The sequence below is a fragment of the Phragmites australis genome, chromosome 3 (assembly GCF_958298935.1).
Source record: "Phragmites australis chromosome 3, lpPhrAust1.1, whole genome shotgun sequence".
Classification (NCBI taxonomy): Eukaryota; Viridiplantae; Streptophyta; class Magnoliopsida; order Poales; family Poaceae; genus Phragmites; species Phragmites australis.
In genome coordinates this window covers 19,346,814-19,368,925 of record NC_084923.1, presented here as the reverse complement: position 1 = coordinate 19,368,925, position 22,112 = coordinate 19,346,814, and the positions used below count along the sequence as shown (strand labels likewise).

Sequence of the window (22,112 nt, the reverse complement as noted above, 5' to 3'; positions counted from 1 at the left end):
TCATGTCAAACTCGACATCAACAACAGCATGTGGTCTACGTTAGTATGGGCCGATGGAGCCGATAATTTAGGGATAATAACGCGGCTGACCACCCAACAGTCGACAGAGAGCGTGGGTGGATTCATACGCGTGCCTTCGGAGCCTGCTATTTAGCACGCGTGTGCAGCCTCGCGAACCTTCTGATAGCCTTCACTTTTTTTCCGAAAACTTTTTCCCTCCTCATCTTTTTTTGAGAAAATTTTACACGAGAAAGATTTAACTTAAAAAGTTTTGAGAAAAATTTAACTTAAAAGTTTTAAGAAAAAAATAATCAGAAAATTTTGACTCAGAAATTTTCAAAGAAAATTCTCTTACATGAATCACATAACAGTCGTTCGCTCGGAGGGCAGGACGCAAGAGAATTTTCGGTGTCTCCGCCCGGCATCCGCGGCTGCTTCGCCGTGGTGGCATCGGGGCCGTCCCTCGCATAACGCAGAACCGCGAGGGGGTAAGTGTAAAAATTCGTAACGGTCCGCAACGGACTGCCGCAACCGCCCCCGTCCGCTCCGGTCTCCTTTTCCCGCCACCCGAGGAGCGGTCCGGGTGGCGGCGACGGCAGCGATCGGTCGTCGGGGTGGGGGGGACCGGCCCGCTACGGCGCTACCTGCTGCCCGGTTGCTCTTGCTCGCCTCGTGGGATCTTCTGCGGCCATGGATGGAACGCCGGCGTCATTTCTTCGACTGCGCCGCGACCGCAACTGAGCGTGCGAGACAGACGGACAGACAAGGTGGCACCATACGGGGGACCGTAGAGTGGGTTGCGGCAGTGGATGAGCGCGGGCACGGGGGCAGCAACCGGTCGGGCCTCTTGCTTTCACTTGTACACAGGGCGATGCGCCTCGCGTCCCAAACGAGTTTCACCCAGGACAACGAATTTGGTTTGTTCCCAAACTAGCCGTGCTACGCCATACCTAGTCGAGATTTTGGTGAAAGTCTGTCTTGTGGCCTCTGTCTCGTCAACGTTGGAACGAACAGAGTACTGTATGACTAATGGACTATGTCCTTACTAAAAATTTGGTTGGCGTTGAATGATTTGCCTATACGGTGTAATTGCACGATTGAGTTGGACTTCTGTCTTTGAACTAAGCCAATAAAAAAATCTAAAGAATAATTCTACGTGTTCAAGCTACTATTGATATGCATATCTTTTGTTCAATTTTTTTCTATGTCAATACTTAATAATAAAAAGTGGCAACATTAAATTAGAACAAAAAAGAAAAGAAAATACAAGTATTGTTTATTTACAATATTTTTTATGTTTCGTCTAAACCATTTTAAGTTAGAACCAAAATTATAAACGGTTGTATTGAACTCCATAGACTACATCACCAACTTTGTTTTTTCCCATATTTTCAGCTAAAATTGAATTGCATTATACAAACTGATTGCACCTAAAAAATTCCCAACCAAGGAGAACCCAACTCCTTGATAATTGTCTTCAAAAATGTTTTTAAGGATTGCACAGGGAGGGCTCGATGCTTTCCATTTAATGGCATAGATATAGTCTAATTGTGCCTTTTAATCCAATTGATTTTGTATCTATTTTGCACACATGGGGGGTGTTGAATAAAGTACGAAATGGATGGAATACATCTTCCATTCAATTATTTGAGACATCCAATCATGCTATTGGCTAGTGTAAAAAAAAGTTACAACCATACACCGTGTATTTTATGTGTAGAGTCCGATATAATTATACTAGTGGAATTTCATAAGAGCAACTCTACTGTATAGATTAATCGAATCATGCACTTTTGGTAAAGAGAACCATACCAACTGTGGAAATCAAACCATGTGCGTCATAGATCAAAATCGAGCCAAGTTGTGTTCAACCATACGAATAAAGAACATACTGCATGCATCTAGGGAAGAGAAAGGGATGAAATTTTTTTCTTGTTACTTATATATAGACACGGAGGGGAAAGAGAGTTTTTTTTTTCTATTGGGGCCAGTAAACAACCAGAGCCATCAAACCTAACTCGACGTGAACTATTTTTCTTTATAAAATCGAATGCACATAAGGGGTGCTCTAATGTGTTGTAGTATTAGCATGAAAAGAATTGAGTGTAAACACAGTACAAAGTATAAAGCAAGAATATGATCCCATTTTTTCTATTTGGTAATGTGGTGTGGCCCTAGCAAAAAAGAGATGCCCCCGGACCAGAGAAAACCATTCAAAGCTGCCACCCGCTCTCTGCTGTCTGCTCCTAGCCCCCCTACAAGAAAGAGGAGAGAGAAGGCGAGACCGCGAGGCGCGAGCAGAACCCGCGCTAGAAAGGTAACCTCCTCCCCCTGCAGCGCCCTCCTCCCTCGCCAGATCCCCAATTTCGCCGCAGATTCCTCGCCGGAGCGACCCCCATTGCGTCGTGGATTGGCGACTCGACGGCCGGCTTCGAGCGCGGTTCGCGTGGAGAAGGCCAGCCTCGAATCCGAGCCTCGGCCAAGGCACGCGCAGCGCATTCCGCGGGTTAGTTAGTTCTTGGCACCAATTTCTCTTCCCCTCCGCGGATTCTGGTGTTCATTTTATTAAGTTTGTTCGATGAGCTGCTTGTTTTTCGAAACAATTGATGAACTGCTTGCCCGGGGAGCCAAAAGCTTGGATCTTTTTCGCATGGTTTGATGGTAGTATTAAAATTCTTCTCTTCGTGATTGTATCCTCCAATGTATAATCGGTGACGTTTTAGCTGTGTTCTGTTCACTCCCTTCAAGTCTCGGGGAGAGAAGATTGAAGCGCAGGCTCGCATTTCCATGGAGCAGTTGGGTGGGTAGTGTTGGAACCCTGAAAATAAAATGGGATGCCGTGCGCAGTCCAAATTAGTGGAGTGATACAGCTGTATTTCAATTGTTTATCACTTGATGGGGCCCTGTAGAGCTTGCAATAGTAGCATTTGAGGGCTGGTATAGGAGTTAGCTTAACTATGCACAGTCCAAAGTGTTTTTTTTTTGGGTCTAAGATACGATCTTATCTTTGGATCTAAGCTATTAATTGTACTGGCTTCATTACGCTTACTACGTACAAAGACTTTCTTGTTACAAATAAAAGAAATGCTCCAAGTGGATGCCAAATCAACGGGCTAAGCAACTACAAAGTTCTAGTTACTTGTTATGCACTTATGCTTTAGTGTATTGTACTGGTATGATTATTTTCTACACTTTACTTATAACAAAGGTCCTTAGAACTGAGACCGCCACAATATAGGGATTTAATGTACACTTTACTTTTAGTCTACCCTGGTAACCGCAGAGTTTGTTCTAGAACTAGAAATTTGTTTGACTTTCTATCTGTGGAGTAAATGAGGTAAGAATGGGAAGCTGTCCTGCGGGATTTCTTAATATTCTGTGTCAATAGATGCCGTCCTCCTGCTTTCAGTCACCTCTCTAGCTCTGTACCAAATACTATTCGCCTAACAAACAATGGTGGGCCAATCCAACTGTAAAGCAGGAATGCTTTTGTTATTCACTGATAAAGTTGCATTCTCTCCGTCCTGTAACTATCCTTTTTGTGCAATTCAAGAAAGTGATGTGAAAAGTGGTTGGTTCCACTTTGGTCTTAATTTCAATGTTAATACTCAAATTTGTTCTTAAGAGTTATTTAAACAATATGGGAGCTTTATGGATGGGTGCTGCACTATTTTTTCCAACTACCTGCAGGCAGCAATCATTTGTGCTCCAAACTCCAACCTTTGGCTGCTAGATAACCAACCTTTTTTCAGTTTTTTGGATTTTTTTTTGAGGGGATAGTCTTTCTTTCTATTTTGTTTCCGTTTTTTTCTCAGGCCTATTGATTTTTTTTTTGAAAGGGCGGTAAGAGAGTTGCCGAAATATATTAAAGAAGAGGAGAAAAACAAAGCACAAAGAGTTCAACTAGCTATTAACAAGGAGCACAACAGCAGGAGCTAAAACGACATGTATTCCAAACGCAACTAGAAAGCCGAAACCTCCAAGAGCAAAGAAAGGAAAAAAGAGCATGCACATCGAGCAAAGGAGCTGAGGCTCCCATCAAACCTACCGGACTACCAAAGAGAAACAAAAACAGTTAAGACAAACGCCACACCTGGTTCCTTTGGTCGATGTCCTCTTTTATTTTCCGTGCAATTGAGACCTCATCTTGACTTTAGCCTTGGAAAACCCGACGATTCCTTTCCTTCCAAATATTCCACCAAAAGTAAATAACTCCTTCGTTGAAATCCCTACGACCCTCCTTGTTGATTCTGCATCTTGCTTTCCACCACCACATTCGGATATTAGGGAAGTCATTTAGGCTCGGCATATAATCCCAACCGCACCATTGTGCAACATGTTGCTATACTCGACGCGTAAAAGTACAATCCTTCAACAGGTGTTTAGTATTCTCATAAGACGTGGTGCATAGTTTGCATTGGTGGTGATTTTGATCATCTAGCCATTCCTTTTTTTCCAAATTGTCCACTGTAAGAATCTTCCCCTGAATCGTCAACCAGGCAAATGTTTTGCACTTAGGTTCTGTCTTGGCTGTTCAGATAGGCCGTGTTTGTAACCGCTTAATTGCCCCCATGAATTAGATTTTGTATGCGCTCTTTGTGGTATACACCCTGTCGGTGAATCAGGAACCAAGGGTCCCCGAATCCCGAGGCCGGGCCAGCAATCCGTCACGTGGCGCCCTCCCGCGGGGTCATCTCCGCGAGGTAAAAAAGATTAAGTTCCGGGAGAGGGCGTTCGGGGCCACAGTCAGTGGTTCCCGAGTATCCGGGTTCCCCGATGATCTGCAAAGACTAAGTGACCGGGAAGAAAGTGCTCGGGGAGGTGAACATTGACCCCCCAGCACCCAAGTCCTCCGGCGATCAGGAGAACCGAGTACCGGGAGGGGTGTGCCCGGGGCTGCTAGCAGTGGCCCCCCGGGCACCCGAGTGCCCCGAGGACCAAGGAAGGAAGTTCCGAGAGAGTGCTCGGGGCTGCGAGCAGCGGCCCCCGAGCACTCGGTTCCCCGAGGATCCGTACAGTCAAGACCGGGAGAGAGTGCTCGGGCCATGAACAGTAGCCCCCGAGCACTCGGTTCCCTGAGGACCAAGAAAGGGCGTTCTCGGGAGAGAGTGCTCGGGGAGGTGAACAGTGACCCCCGAGCACTCGGTTCCCCGACGACCCAGGAAACCCCTCCGTCAGCGGCCCCCACAGGGGTCCAGTGATGAGGTGTCAGCCAATGAAAGGCCCGATGCCGCATTTAAGAGCGCGCGTGGCCTGTCACCTCCAACTGCTCCTGCCACGCTCGGTGTCAGTTCCTGCCATATTCTGGCAGAATGGCGTGGGGACATTTAATGCACGGGTCCCATCCCGTGCCATCCGGCGCGCCTCGGGATAGCATCGCGAGGCCCGAGGCGTTCCGTCTGCCGCGCTGCTGTGGCAGGCAAACAAGACCGGACAGGCACGCCGGGCCGCTCTGCGGCTGCCCGGTGGGCCCTCTCCACGGCGCCCGTTGCCAGCGCCATCATGACGACTGAAGACCGGGCGCGGGGCGCGTTTTCAACCCCCGTCACTTCGCGCAGAGGCTATGATGACGTCCTTTCCATTTATGGCGCCTTGGAACTCGCGCCCTCCCATTCGGGGCACGCTATCGCCGGCGGGTATTTAAGGAGCCGGCAGGCACGGACAAAGGCAGTTAGTTAATTCGAAGGCAATGTTCGAACTCTCAGACACCCTCATAGACTTTCGCTCAGAGATCGAAGAACACCTTCGTACGAGCATAGAAACCGAAGAACAAGGAGCCCAAGGATCTAGGATAGACAGATATTCTTGTAACTAGCACATTCCTGAGAGACATTCTTAGGGCATTTATAGCATCCACACAGGAGTAGGGTGTTACGCGCAGTGCGGCCCGAACCTGTCTAAAAATCCCCCAGCGCATTTACTCTTTTCTGCATTAGATCATTCCACCCCACCTGCTATCGCATTTACATCCATTTATTTCTCCAGCAAACATATTCAGAATCATCCCCCTGGCCGAATATCTAAAAAGGGGTCCCTCAGGATCCCTGCGACAGGAGCTAACCCTCCGACACACCCCGTTTAGTGTCCATTTCCATCTAATTTGATCCTTTGAAGTGTGGTCGCGTTGTACCCTCTGCAATGTGCTCCATAGGTCGATGAATTGCGCAAGTTACTCTTGAGTTGTTAAGTTACGCAAACATCGAATCCAATTGTCATCTTGCAATTCTTTCTACACTGATCTATGCTTTCTCTTTGCAAGCCTGAACAAATCCGGCGCAATTACTTTTGGTGCCAATCCATCGACCCAATTGTCATGCTAGAACTTTGCTTTCTCGCCATTTCCAATAGTGACTACTACGGACACCATGAATAAATCTCTGTCTGTCTTGTCACATGGTGGTTGGAGTTGTGCCCATGGTCGATGCTTGTCTGTCCATTGGTACCACAACCATCTTACTCTCAAAGCTCCTTTGGCCAAGCTGTGATGCTCCAATTTACCAGCGAATGTGCCCTAGAAACCTTTTTCGGAACTTCCCCTTTCCAAAGAAAAGCTCTTCTAATGCGATCGATCCTCTTGGCAAACCATTTTTGCAGAGGGAACATCGTAATGTGGTAGGTCAGTTGTGTGGAGAGAACAGTTTTTACGAAAGTATCTCGACCGACCAAGGAGAACAATTGCCTTTCCAACCCGGAAGTCTTCCTCCGAGCTTATCAATTAAAGGTTGAACTTCAACTTTCTTTAACTTCCTTATGTGCAGTGGGAGCCCAAGTTACTTGCATGGGAAAGGTTTAAGCTGCCTTGGAAGACCGAGAGCGGATCATCCAAGTTCACATTCTGGCATCTAATTGGAAACAGCTATGTCTTAGATAAGTTCGTAATCAGGCCGGAGCATCTCCCAAAAGCCGTAAGCACCTCATTTAGAGTCTTCAGTTCTTGCTTATCCGGATTGGTGAAAATGGCCGCATCGTCGGCATACAAGGAACATCTTAGCTTTATTTTTACAGGCATCACCGGATTTAGAAATCCTTTCACCTCCGCCATCTGCACAAGTCTTTGAAGCGGATCAATTGCTATGATAAAAAGCATAGGCGAAAGAGGACCCCCTGTCTTAGACCTTGCGCATTAAAAAATTCCTAACCCGACACCCCATTCAGTAGAACGCGAGAGAAAGATGAGGCAAACAATTGACAGATCCAATCACGCCACTTCTGACCGAACCCTTGTCGGACCAACACCTCAATTAGATATTGCCAATTAACCGAATCAAAAGCCTTTAAAATGTCAAGCTTCACAAAAAGAGATGGCCTCTTTACCTTGTGTAATTCATTTGTGACACTTTGGACATAAACAAAGTTGTCATGAATGCATCGTTTTTTGACAAAAGCGCTTTGGCTTCTTGAGACAATGTCCTGAATTTTTGGTGCAAGCCTATTTGCCAACAACTTGGATAGATCTTGGAGGAGCTGTTAATGAGGCTTATCGGTCTGTAATCGGACATGTGTGTTGCATTTGTTTTTTGGGGAAGCAAGCAGGCATTGGCATTGTTAAGGACATGCAAGTTTGAGCACTTTAAATGAAAGAACGCTTGCACAGGTGCCATAAAGTCATTTTTGATTATAGGCCAACATCTTAAGTAGAAAAGACCAATATAACCATCCGGCCCTGGTGATTTCTCCAGCGACATTGATCTAATTGTCGCAAGGACTTCATCATCATCAACTGGATCCTCTAGCTCGTCTAAGTCCACCGCTTGGTAATCCAGGGCGTCCCAATTCAAAGCGAGCTCCCGTTTCTTAGCAGAGCCGAAATGATTTTTGAAATACTTATAAACTTCCTGCGCCTTTGCCTCGGCCGATACCACCACACCATGATTTGTCTGCAAGCTCTGGATAAAGTTTTTCCTTTTTCTCGCGTTTACTTTTAACTGGAAAATTTTTGAGTTTACATCAGCTTTCTTTATCCATGTCAGTCTTGCATGTTGCCTAAGCCTTGATTTTTCAATGGCTGCAAGACCCACCACTTTTCCTTTGAGGAATTTTCTAAACTCAATCGCATCAGGAGAAATTGCTCTATTGCAAGGCACAGTCTTGTGTCCCCTATCGTTCTCCTCTTCCAAGCTCTGAGGTCTCTTTGTAGACGCATAAGCTTAGCATGAAGCCTTAGTAGAGGCTCTACAAAATGGATTGATTGATTCCAGCTAGACTGTACTGTTTCCATGAATCCTGGTATCTTGACCCAGTATGATTCAAAACGGAAAGTGCTGTAGTTAATCCTTAGAAGGTTCCTAGTCAAGAACAGCGGATAATGATCTAACCCATTTGACGACAAGGCTTGCAGATGCGCATTTGGGAACATTTTTGCCAATTCGAGGTGCGGAGGAACTTGTCTATGCGAGTCAAGGTTGGGTTTTGCTGCTAATTAGACCACGTGAATTTCCTGCCTGTTAGCTTCAGGTCGTGTAAATTTAACCCATCAATAAGATCCTTGAAGCGTCGCATCATCAGCCTATTCAGCTTGTGATTATTCTTGTCTTCTTCTTTATAGATTAAGTTGAAATCCCCACTCCCCATATAAGAGCCATTGCAACTTCATGTGTTGTTTTAGATCCTTAATTTCTTGCATAAAAGCCACCTTCTCGGTGTCATCTTGCAGCCCATAGACAATAGTTGTGGACCAGGTCGTATTGTCATTCAACATCGTGATGTCAGCTGAGACTGTGTGTTGCGTCATTCTGCTATTTGACAGAGGGAAAAAATAGTCTGAGCAAGCAAGAAGAATCCCTCCTGAGGCTTCCTGAGCTGGGAGCACTACGTAATGTTGCGCAAAGCGGGTCCCCAACGTTTCAATTACCAACTATTGTGACCATGTCGAAAACTTCGTCTCCTGGAGACAAACAATTGTTGCCCCAGTTGATTCCGTGACCAACCTGACATTTGCACGTTTTGCTTGCGCATTCAGCCCTCTCACATTCCAGCAAAGAATATTACAGTTAACTTGCGACATAGGTGCACCAAAAGACGACTTGCTTTCTGTAACATAAGTGCCTTAGAAGATCGCCAGAGAGAGCAGAAGCTTCATGATCAAGGAAATAGCTTGGTGACCAACACCCAGAGCTCAACATGCTAACAGGATCACACAAACACCTATTTAACAGTTGAAGAAACAAGGGCTTCTTGCCCCTAAAAACAACCTGCTGGACAGCATACTGGTCTTGTTGCCACCTTCTGAACTGCAAATGATAATGCTCCAAAAGGAACTGACTCGATGATGGCACAGACAGACTGAACTAAAAAGACATTGATTAAAGCTAACGACAACTTGTTGTTGATCAGCTTGACACTACATCACAATTGCTAAGCAACCTGTGCATCAACCGGCACCACCCTCTTGGCCTTTTTCTTCTGTTACTGTCGCCCTTTATCCACTAGGTCCGCAATGGCCATCATGGTCTGCTGCTTCAGCAGCTGATCAAACATCTGCAAGTAAGAGTTAAACAACTCTGTTTTATCATCATTAGATGATGTTGAGCCTAGTTTCTTTGCTAAAACTTTAGTGGCGAGCTGTATAGAAGATTTGCCTTGAGTAGTTCTCGATTTGATACGTTCACTACTTCTAGAAGGTGTGGAATTTAGATCATTTACTCTCTTTTTCCTGGCCATAGGAGGCTTCAGAGACTGTGAAGGATTTGCAAAGAGTGGATCATCCAGGGGTTTAGTAACAAGCTTTAGAAAAGGGACATTGCTGGGTACTTGTGTGTTATTCTCCCCTGGAACGTCCACGACTGGATTGGGAAGCATCAATTGATCCTCCTCCTGCGCAGACTGGATAACATCTTGGGATGGAATGTACTCTGGAGAAGGCACCAGAGGGCTATCCAAGCTTAGTGTAGGGGCCCTCGAACCAGCCAACACCTCCCCATCTTGTTCTGCAAAACAGGGAGCTTCAACCAAGGCCTCTGCAGAGACAGCCTGAGATACTGTCATGAGCGGGGAGGCCACTGTCGACCAAGGCAAGCGAGGCAAATGGTAGCTGAAACCTGCAGAGGTGGAGAAGGAATCCAGTTCGGCGAGCATCAGGTCAAAAACAACAGGATTCGAGTAAAACGATGTGCTAGGGAAGAAGTCAATCAAAGGCCAGTCACCTTCAGAAGGCATCAGACGGAGCTTTTGGCGGCGCGGCGAGTACATTGTGGTGATCGGCGATGCGAAGGAAACTTTCTTGCGCCAACTCCTCTTCTGAACATAGTGGTGTTGGCGACCAACAGGGCTTCTCGGAGGCGAGGTCGAAAGTAGGGCGGCAGCGTCATTGCGGTGACGCCCGTAATGGCCATGGTCACCCCCACCACGAAAGGCGCTGCCTTCATCGCGACAAGGACGCGAGAGGCGCGACCAAAGAGAGTGGCTACGGTGGCGGTGGTGACTGAGCCGGTGCCGATCCCCGTCGGTGTCTTCATCACAATCACGACGGCCGCCACTGCCACTGCGGCAAGCGTGCTGATGAATGTGTTTCTCCTAAACACCCCCATCGGGAAAGCCATACTGCCAGTCCAGACATCGCTTCCATCGCCGGTTGCTATGGCAAGGGTCAAGTGGATTACTTGTGAGAAAAGCAAGGTCCTGGTTCACCTCTAGATGGATGAAGAGTCTGTAGCATTGCCCACCCTTGACGTCTGTTGGCTTGTCATGGTGGATCTCTACTCGATCGGCATCGGTGATGGTCAACCACACAACCTTGGAGATGAGATTGGGGTTGTTGCACCACGCCCAAAGATCATAGGTCCACGTGCGCTCTCGTCGCCTGGACTGTTCTTCGATGAAGTGCAGCGAGCACTGGTTGCCGACCACCAACGCTGCCACTTCCTCAAACCATGCGTGAGCCAAGAGCCCTTTAATGTGTAGACGGACGTGGAAGCCCCAGCTTGACGACTCTGCATACCGCCTCTCACTCCACGCCACAAAGCGGAAATCATGTCCCTGATATGGCAGCCGATGAGCGTTGACGACCTCATCTCTGACACATCTGCTAGCAAAGATGATGAGGAAATTCTTAGGATGATGCTTCACCAACTGATAGTCATGCACACCAATACGACAAACTGTCGTCAGTGCATCCGAGAGAACGGACAACTCTATCTCTAGTCTATCCCCACCAGCCAGCAGACAGCCGCCCTATCAAGAAGCATCTCCTTCCGCCGCTCGATGTCGCCCGTAGCAGCCACCGCAACAAAAGCCCAAAAGGCCTGACCTCCAGGTCACCGAGGAAGCTCGCCATCACAGCGGTGGCAGCAGGGTGCCGACAGGGCTGATTCAACACTGGATGAAGAGGGAGGAAGTGTCTACATAGAGCAGGAAATGTGCCTGGAGCGTGTACTTGAAGGTCTTGATCTGCAAGCACTAGACCAATGACCAAAACCTTCACAACGCCAGCATTTTGTAGGGTCCCCGCAAGCAGCAACCTAGTAGTGGTCCGTTGCGAGGCAATTAAAGCATTTACCCTGCAGTCTTCTCAGATAGTTGTCTGGTCGCGAGCATTGCGAAGCTCTTAATTCATTGCCAGAGGAAGAAGGAGGCTTTGAATGCTTGCTTTCCCTACGCCACCAGTGTCTTGGCTTCACCAATTTCTAGTCCTCGGCGAGCAAATCCCTATCTCGAGCGCCACGTCCCGCCATGGTTGAGGATTCGGCTTACGGGAAATCTTTCACTTGCCCTTTGTCTCTTCAAGAAGAGTATTGTGGATCCTCTCGAATGGCTGCAACAAAGGAGGGGAATGCCAGACTTCAAAGGCCGCTGCACGAATAGGCCTTTCAGCCACCTGCTTTCCGCTGTTCTGAGAGGCTTAACACCCATCGCCATGAATTCGTGACTGGGCCGAAAGCTGAGAGGCCTGATGCACCAGAGAGAAATCCGGGAGCTCGCTTGCACTGCTGGCAAAGAGCTTGAACTGACTACAGAGGTGACTAGACGATTCAAAGTGCCCACACCACTTGCGGATTTGCTGGACGGCGGAGCCACACCATTACTCCCACCCAAGCCTGAAAGTGGATCTAAAGCGGAGCAAGGGGCAGTGAAGGCTGGAGCAGCGACTGGACGAGGCCTCGCCTTGACAACTTTAGCATAGAAGCGGCAGACACGTTGAGCATGATGGATCCGACCAGATGGAGCATCGGGCGAAGGAGCTTGATCCGGATCTGGATTGAACATCGGAAACGATGGACCAAGCAAAACAACAACCGGACGCGAAGAACTAAGGCAATTCCTGCGAGGGTGAGGAAAGGAAGGCGGCGAACGACAGATCTGGCCCAAGGAGGGGGAGGGCGGTGAGGATCTGGGTGGATTACAGGGAAGAGTTTTGTGGAGAAGTAGCTCGGTAGGACGAGTCGCCAGAGCGCTCGAGAGAGCGTAACGGCTCCATTCCCTAATTTTTTCCTAGTGCCTATTGATAAAGAAGACGTTTGGACAATACTGATTTTTCTCATAAGATTTTGCCTTTTCTTTCCTTGATTGTTTTGCCATCTCAAAGATAAGCCCGTTTGATGTTAATCATGTTAGGATTTTAGCGGAAGCATCACCAAATTATCAAGCCAAGCACAAGATCAACACACAAGACACGATGTTTTTTAACGAGGTCCCACCCAATTACAACTCAAATCTATTTGTAATCTACTATCTACACATATTCGACACATATTCCAACAAACTCCACCTTGATGAATATGCACGCCAACTTGAGTCTGCCATGTGTGAACCTCCGTGTGCCTAGACTTGAGCCGTCTATCTTCGCTGCTCATCCTGAACAATCCGACGAGGATGCCTCGCCGTCAGGAACGTATTCCACAAAATTTGCAGCTCTCACCTCCATGACTTCACCTTTCAGCTTGTACTGATGACCTTCCGTCTTCTCACTTATCATCACAGTCTTGCCATCCTGCATCACATTCAAGGTCTTCTTGTCTGCCAAAGGCCGAAGTTGTCAATCCTGTTAAATCTCATCACCTTGAATTTGGATGCTATCGACGCCATCTGCCTATTGCCGCGGACCGCTGAATCCTGCTCACGGGTACCTCACGTGTGCTGAACGCGCCTCCGCACGCTCGTACCCGCGCCCCGCCTGGACACACCGCCACGCACACGCCGAACTGCGCGTATGCTGCCTCGTACACCGCTCGTGCACGATCCGCCACTCTCAAGCCCCATCGACAACCACGCCGCTTGCACACGATGAAGTCGACCCGCTCGATCGCCGCCCGTTGTTTGCCGTTAACCGCCACAAGCAACGGTTCACAAACAGCATGATTGCCGCAATCCAGTGAATTCCTTCTTCGGTTGACTATGCATTCTCCTTTGTTGCGCACATGTTCCTTTTATTTCCTCGCTGCAGTCTCCTGACATAGGAGTCGTGACCGACTCGGGAACCACGAACAAATCCAACTCCAAAAACGAACAGGACACAGCCACGTATCCCATGATTCTTGTCGGTCTCCTATGCTAACACGCCGCTATTTATTCCAATCAACAATGCACAATACCAATCCAAAACACCGAGCCAATCGTCACGCGTTCACGCTCGCGTCCTCTGCCGTTTCTCGCTGGCCCCACGCAGCTTCCCGCCAAATCACGCGCACCAGGCCATGCATGCAAGCAGTCGCCCACCTGGGCAGTCTTACCGAGCAGCGTGCCCACCTCGGTCACAAGCTGTTGCTGCGCATGCAAGAACATGGTGGGACCAAAGTTGTCTCCCATGCACCCAACATGTATGCATGCATGCAAGATTCCTTAGCCAAACCCATGACGGACTTAAGTTGTCTCCCATGCACCCAACAAGTATGCATGCATGCAAGATTCCTTAGCCAACTCCAACAGGCCGGCCCCATGAGTCGAATGCCCGCGCACTGCTTGAGCCTCCGCCGGCTAGCCCACATGATCGTGTGAGCCAATCAAACTGCTCCATGTGCCAGACCATCAGCGCGACGCCCTCTGATGTCCAAGCCGTACACGTGTCCTATGCGCTGCAACAAATCACCTGGAGATTGCATGTACTTCGTGCCACGCGCACGAATCTCCTGACCGACTCCCTAATGGCCACATCATGCAGCTTACACGAACAGCCAACCAGAACCCTGCGCAGTCCAACACGTCGAGTCCAACACAGCGTCATCACGCCCCAGCTCAGACTGCCAACCAGTACATGCCCGGCACCGTATCCATCACGGACACACTGCAGCCGCCCACTCCACCTCGGCCACGCGTCTCTCTGCAACTCCCGAATGCATCTACAACCTCCGAAGTCCACCATGCCTTTCGCCACCACTGTCGCAGCTCCACCTTGAGCCAACGACAGCCACTTCGATCTGGATTGACTACCCGTCAATCAGACCGCGAGTCGAAGCCGTCGCCTCGTCCGCGATGTCTTCCAGCCGCACCGTCGAACCTGGCCGTCATGTTTGACCGACCCCTATCGAACAACAACCATCAGCCGCCATCAACCTGATCTCCACGTCTGGACGGATCCCCGTTGATGCAGCCCATCGAACGGTTCAAGCCGTCGCGCTCGAAGTGTCCAAATCCACCGACCGAATCGTCGATCGCCGCCATGCTCCACCTTGCGCCGTCCTTACCCGGATCCGTGTAAGCCTCGCACGGTGTGGAACATATCCTCGTGTCTTCTCTTGATCTTTCTACATGGATCTGGTAACATTTGTTAGGATTTTAGCGGAAGCATCACCAGGATCATCAAGCCAAGCACAAGATCAATACACAAGACACGATGTTTTTTAACGAGGTTCGGCCAAATTGTCTATATCCTTGGGGCATGACTACGGGCGCTCCTCCCCAACTGTTTCAGTCTTGCCATTGATTACAACGGTGGTGCCTTCTATTTAAAAGCTCGGAATTAGAAGTTCGACTACAACTCTAATCCTAGTCCCACCTAATTATAACTCAAGTCTATCTGTAACCTACTATGTACACGTATTCGACACATATTCCAACAAATCATTTGCTGCACGCAAGTTGTACGCGCTAAAAATTATTACCTCTATGTTCTTGGATTCCCTTGTGCAAGTCTTGCTGTTCGGCCATTCTTCTTTTCCTTTTTGGCATGCTTTTGAGCAAAAGAAATCGTGAACCGACATCTGCTTATCCAAATGACATATATAATATAGGAAAATGTTGTGAATTTTGAAGAACGATTTGTTTTGTGGACTAGGATTGCAGGGCATTTTATAGATGACCAGGGCAGCAACTCTTGATTATGGGGGCAAGACGCAGAGTGAAGCCCTACGGCCAGGGCCACTGCGGCCAGCAAACATAATCAGAAATAAATTTCCTACCTACAAGAATGGTTCAAATGGTATAGTGATCAAGTTGGCTGATGGCCCTGAAATGCCACCTGTCAAGGAGATCGTTGCAAAGGAGACTGCAGATCTACTTGATCGTCGTCAGCGTCTCTCTGTCCGTGAACTCGCCATGAAGTTTGAGAAGGGTCTCAACACTGCCACTTTGTTATCAAATGAGGTTCAGACCTTTACATTTCAGTGGATTATGTGCCATTGATTTAAATTAATTCTATAGTAGAACATCAGTTTTCATATTTTTATGGTTATATGATATGTAGTTTACACTTTGTGGTGTGTTGGCTGATCTGTTCCATGATGAATGTAATTTAATAACTGTAAACCTGACAAAAGATAGAATACTTAATGTTTTGCTTAACTTCCACAAACTGTCAGGTTAAGTGGAGACAAGTAGCTTTGCTGGAGCGAGATATCCTTCTGAAGAATCTAAAGAGTGTATTAGAGTCACTGAGAGATCGAGTGACAGGCAAAACTAAGGATGAAATCAAGGAGTCTATATCTATGGTTGGTTTCTTCATATCCTTTGCATAATGCACTTTTCAGGATTATCTTTCCTCTTGCTGTGTTTTTTTATATCCAATAGCATATCTTCATAAAGGATATACTCTACATAGCCTAGTTTGATTTGTAAGCTTGCTGCTTTTACTCTCTTGCAATAATTTTGTCTAGATATTTCCTGCTACCCACCGAGGAGGAGCTCCTTTTTATTGTCAACATTTGATTGAAGTAATTCTGTTGTGTAGGTGGAGATTCTTGCAGTTCAGCTCTCCAAAAGAGAAACTGAGTTGCTTCAGCAAAAAGCAGAGGTCACAAAATTAGCGAAATCATTAAAGCAGGTGTGTACCAATTTGTTGAATAACTTACCTAAATGTGATGATTAATATTTTCAAGAATTAGAATCTGTTCATTTGGAAAATTCCAAAGCTCTTAGTGTCATGAACCACCAATCTTTCACTGTTGATAATTCCCCGCCAATTTTTGCTTTTGCGGTGGACATTTGGTAGTAATGGTATTGGAGGAAAACCTTGCTCAACATGTGAGATATCTGCAACAATTTGGCTTAACAGTTAATTCTCAAAGTCTTCAAGAAAATAACTCGCAACTAGGAATCTGAAATTTCCCAATTCATAGGTGGCTTGAATTACCATGGAAACATACAGAAGGATTATATATTCAGTTGAGGAACACATCCATTGATCATAGAAAATTAGGAGACATACTGTTATTTTAGAGAAACATTAGTTTATTTTACAATTGAATTGGTGAGAATGTTTTTCTCAAGGAACTTGATTCTTGTAGCGACACCACTTTATACTATGGATATTCACTGTTGTCCACAATCTCCCTCAAAAAATTGAATCTTACTGTAATGGCAGCCTTCATTTCACCTGCTTCTCTAAAGTTTACAAATGGTAAAGGAGAAGTCATACAGTTACTGCTGTTCGCATAACACATGAATTATCCCGAGTAGGATTGAATATCTTGACTCATTTTAAAACATTGCCATTTGATACGGATATTTATATACAATAAAGCATGGCCAAGGTTTTATGTGTTTAGCCATGGGCAGACCCAGCATATAGCCAGCGAGGGCACAACCCCCCGCTCAAATTCTTGTTTTCAGTGGACTTAGCTCTTTTTTTTTTGGTGAAGTTGCAAAGGCCCAGTCATTGGAATGCCCCCACTCAATTTTTAGGTTGGGTCCACCCCTGTGTTTAGCTATTCTCTACCCCTCTTTTCATATTGTCATTTGTGTACACGTTTGAGGCTTTGTTTCTTTTCTAATCTTTCTCATAGGCTTCTGAAGATGCAAAGAGAATTGTTGAAGAAGAAAGAGCTAATGCTCATTCAGAGATAGAAAGCGCTAGGAATGCTGTGCAAAGAGTTCAACAAGCAATTCGGGAGCATGAAAAGATGTCCCAAAGTACTGGGAAGCAAGTATGTGGACACAGTTTAAAAGTTTTCATGTTCATATACATTTCGATCACTACAAGCTAGTGCAATAACTCAATTTGCTGCCTCCAGATTAAGTTTTTTCCTTTTTGAAGGAAAACTCCCAGCTTAAGTGAAGTTTCAATATACTTGTTCATACATCTTGTCTTATTTTATGAACCTATTATTCCTAGATAATTGGTTTATCTACATAAATGGCTCTGATCAGTCTTATCTCTCTGAGCCCATTGATACATCGTTATAAAATTTTAAGTACATGAAAGTTTATATCATGCACATCTGTGAAGTTTGGATGGAAGATATCTCCCACAATTGCCCCTTAATTGTGCACATGTTTTCTGCGAAAATGAGTACATACTACCTATCAAAAGTGCACGTACCACCCGGGAGTGGTGTAGTATGTTCACATAATCCATGTAGATACCCACCGTCATGCGTGATACAATCACATTGTGAGATACGCACATGGGAGTAGATAAAACGCTTCCTAACTTAATGCGTGCCTTTTGGTTTGTTGTTGCTGTTATTAGTTCAATAGTTAAATCTCTAGTGACATGCTATTCTTCACAATTTCCAGATGCATATTCCTTTATATACATGAATACATCCAGAGGTTGACTTCATTTCAAACTTACAAATCATCTCATTTTACTTCCATTTTCAGCTATCAATGTGTATGTGATATCTATTTGCTTTTTTGAAGGACATGGAAGAACTCAAGAAAGAAGTTAGAGAGGCCCGGAGAATCAAAATGTTGCATCACCCCAGCAAGGTAGGATTGTTTGTACTTACCGCACAACTCTGTATATTAATTGTAGTGTGTATACTCTCTTTATTGTATGATCACATGATGCATTTCGTGTTTCTCTAGGCAATGGATCTGGAAAATGAAATAAGAGTTTTACGTAAGACATTTGCTGAGAAATCCACGGATTGTGTTAATCTTTTGAAAGAGGTATTTGTTACTATTGCAAATGCTAGCTTCAGTTATTTTTGCATACATTTTGTACATGACTACTTTTGAGATGCCATCCTATTTAAGATTGAAAGTTGAAGTCATAACATTTTGTCATGTGTACCATATAGTGTACTGAAAAATAGTAAGTACAAATAACACAAGCATGTTTGTTACGCACCATTTTATTCAGAAGCATGATGCATGTTTCAGGGAGCTAGTTATGGTGGTACTTGGATCAGTCCTGAAAAGTAAACTGTGTGTCTATACAATGTTGTCCTGAGACGAAACTGGTTCTGCTTTTATTTCTGTGTTGCTACTTGCTAGCAGCCTCAAGCTCTTTATTTTCATCATCTGAAGTATTTCCAGTGTGTAGAGATCTTTGCGTAATAGAATATTTATGCATTATATTACTGATTGCAAAGTATGTTTTTGGTAGTTGGAACTGCACAAAAGGCTAAAAGAAAGTGATGCCCCTTTGTTCGATTTGGAGGGCCTCCAATGCTTAGGATCAATATTACACATAGTTGCTCTGAGTGGTACTTCTATGGATCTGTCAAATATTTCAATCCAGTGGTTCCGCATACATCCAAAAGGAAGCAACAAAGAGATCATTTCAGGTGGAATCATGCTCTCTCAGTCTCTCTATCTCCTTTTCTTTTTGCCACCTTATCTTATGCTTACAATACATGCAACAGTTGTGATCTTCACATTAAATTCAGAATGCCAGTGCTTTAGACATAATTTGTTTCTGAACTTCTTTAGGTGCCACGAGATCAGTATATGCGCTAGAGCCACATGATGTTGGACGCTATGTGCAAGCTGAAATCAATTTTAACGGTGAAATTGCAGTAGCGAAGACGGTTGGTCCAGTAGATCCTGGTTTGTTTGACTGAACATATATGTCTGGCAAAATTAACTGCATTGCTTGGTTATTGTTTGACTAACATGAGTTTGGTATGCTTAACAGATGCTGGATTGGTTGATTACGTGGAGACACTTGTAAGGAAACCTGAAACTGAGTTCAATGTATGGTTACACCATCCTTGCCACTTTATGGCATTTCTTTTGCACAAATATGTTGCGTTGTGGTAATTGTTGGGATTTGCAAAAGTCTTTCTTCCTAATTACCAAATCAGTAGTTTGAATTGGTATGGCCAATACATATTAGCTCAAAGCTTTCCAGTGTACACATGCACTGCTCTTGAACATGTCATCCAATGTTCTTAATTTGAATGAGATCGCTGAGCACTTTGCCATATGTCAAATCCTGTCAAGACTCGAGACACAAAATTTAGATTCTTGAACTATTGTTTCTTAAGTCCCGCTTGTTTTGTGTTTCATGGTAGGTTGTTGTGCTTCAATTGAATGGAGTTGATCAGCCAAAAGAGTCGGTCCATGTTCTCGATGTCGGAAGACTGCGGATGAGGCTTACTAAAGGGAAGTTAGTAGTTGCCAAGGAATTCTATTCCTCATCAATGCAGGTATGGTACAATGAGTGAGGAACATCATATCTTCTCTTTCATGGTTATATAGTGATTGCGAAGGGATTTGTTACTTGATGCATCTATTCTGGTGCAAAAAGCATGACTGCCTTCAAGGTTTGTTGCAAAAGGTTTTCAGTAACTTCACTGGTAGGCGGTAGTTCCTTAAGCAGAGACTGCGCTGCTCGTATGTAGTATTAGCTAATGCCTGCTCTTACAGCATTGCTGTTTCTGTTTCAGATATGTGGTGTGAGAGGTGGCGGCGAAGCAGCCCCGCAGGCAATCTTTTGGCGACCAAGAGATGACCTCAGCTTGGTGCTGGCCTTCGAGACAACCCGAGAACGGAACGCAGCGATCATGCTTGCTCGGCGGTTCGCTATAGATTGCAATGTACGTGTCTTCAGCGCGAAGTGACTGCCTACCACTACGCCATGCTGCCAGCCTCATCTCACTGCTACATTTTTTCTCGACTTGGTAAAATGGTTGCAGATCATCCTTGCTGGCCCAGGCGACAAAACCCCCTGGTGAAGGAAGATGGCACACCGGTGCTCTACCGATCCAACTGCTGCCATCGATCCGCAACCCGTGCCGTGATGTACATTTGCATGCACAGTGTGATTGCATCAGTTCCCTAATTTTCTACTTCAGTTTGGGTGGTTGCTCTGTTCTTCGTTGTGTGTTAGGTTCTGAAAGACGACGCCGTGCGCACCGTTTTAACCGTGTCGGCGCCATCTTTCTTTCGTACCATGCTGTGTTGTTCAGTCGCTAGGGTTGTGATATTTTGCTAACAGAGACGACAGTAATCTAAGTTTGATGCTGTGTACACATCTAAGTATGACCGACATATTGTAGTGTTGAGTTTGCAACAATAGAAATTATATGAAACCTCACTGTGGGCCCTTCAATGTCGATGACGAGCTTTTCACCGTGCCATCCCCACCTCACCATGCCCCGACAATCCCTCTAAACTTAGTACTCCATTTGGAACCCTAGCCCTAGCCCCGAACCAGGGGTGGATCCACCGAGGGTGGAGAGGGCTTAAGCCATCTACTCCGGGTGCACCTGGACTCTCACCCCTCCCAACTCTCACTCAATTTTTAGGTAGGGAAGAGTGAGAAAAAGAGAGAAAAAAAGTCTCTTCTATTTGGTCATCCTAGATTTGCCACTACCTCCAACTCTAAATTGAGGACTGAGCAGCGGTGAGAGGTGGAAGGGCCCACCATTTCTCTCTCCTGTGAATGCTAGATGCCCAGTATAATCTCTTTGTATTTTCCCTTAAAATGGAATGGTAGGAATGCATGTCCCTAACTGAAAGTTGGAGAGATACTTTTGACCCTTGCATCGTTCCATAGGGGCTACTCGAGGGACGACCGCGTCACGCCGTTCGAGCCCGAGGCACTGCACCCCGATCGATCGTCGCCATCGATGCCTACCGGCGGTGGCAACGACCAATGACAATGGCCGGTTTTTCCCACGCCGTTTGAGCTTCTCTCCCCTCCCTTCCCCCTCTTCCCCCCCCCCTCCTCCGGCGTTATGGATGTGCTTAGCCAAATCCGTCGGTAGCTTGCCGGATCTGCACTTGTCCCGTTCGGATCCATTGGCTTTGAGCCTGGATTTAGTGGAGGTAGGTCGTTGTGGGCTGCCCTCCTCCTGACAGTGTTCTAGCATGATTATTGGCGTGGCTACCCATGTCGCCCTCATCCCAGTGGTGGTCTAGCATGGTCGATCACCTTGGCTGCCGCACTTAGATCTTTATCGGTGATGTGCCGAGTTGTTCTTGGATGGCTGCATGCGTCCCTGTTGTGCTCTAGGCTGGATCTGGGCCGTCCTGACAGTGCTGGTGTGCTTTCCCAGGTTGTGTGGGCGTGCTGGTGTGTTGTGCGCCCATGGCGTGGGTTTTGGCCATTGACGTGGTCCAGCTCGATGGAGTTGTAGGGCATAGGCGATTGGTCGTGCTGCGGGGTTGTGTGGTCGTTGCACTCCGTGTTGGCGAAGGCATTACCTGATGGCTTGGAGGCCTATTCCGCGCGCTCGGTGGTGTGGAGCCTCTATTTCGTTCTGGCGTCGGTGCTGGCAGTGGTGGACGCCGACCTGTTGCCTGTGGTGAGGTATGCTTGTGTGGCGTCATCGGTGGTGGCTGTCGCTCCTTCCTCTGCTCCGGCTGGTGTTCAGTGGAGGTGGCACCATGTCAGTCCTGGCTCCTGGAGTTTGTGTTGCTCCTCCTCTTGCCCAGTCTCCTCCTCTTCTGTAGGTTAGGCCTGTGGGGAACTTCGTGATGCTGGGTGTGCCATGGGATGGTGCGGCTGCAAGGTGGTGGTGTTGAGTCCGGTGGCGGTGGCACCGTGACGGTCCTGACTCCTGGCATTT

General features: G+C 46.6%; 1 protein-coding gene across 2 annotated transcripts; it reads left to right on the top strand.

Moving 5' to 3' along the window:
- Positions 1-2,233: 2,233 nt before the first annotated feature.
- Positions 2,234-20,572, top strand: LOC133912571 (stomatal closure-related actin-binding protein 1-like). 2 transcript variants are annotated; one of them, XM_062355386.1, is made up of 13 exons: positions 2,234-2,506; positions 15,214-15,513; positions 15,729-15,857; positions 16,097-16,189; positions 17,151-17,291; positions 18,010-18,078; positions 18,178-18,261; positions 18,701-18,881; positions 19,027-19,143; positions 19,232-19,290; positions 19,611-19,745; positions 19,986-20,135; positions 20,235-20,572. In XM_062355386.1, exons 2-13 carry the CDS (start codon positions 15,226-15,228, stop codon positions 20,271-20,273), a joined length of 1,485 nt encoding a protein of 494 aa, XP_062211370.1. In that variant the 5' UTR covers positions 2,234-2,506; positions 15,214-15,225; the 3' UTR covers positions 20,274-20,572. The 2 variants fall into 2 exon arrangements, with proteins under 2 accessions (XP_062211370.1, XP_062211368.1); XM_062355384.1 differs by having other exon boundaries at positions 15,206-15,513.
- The last annotated feature ends 1,540 nt before the right edge of the window (positions 20,573-22,112 follow it).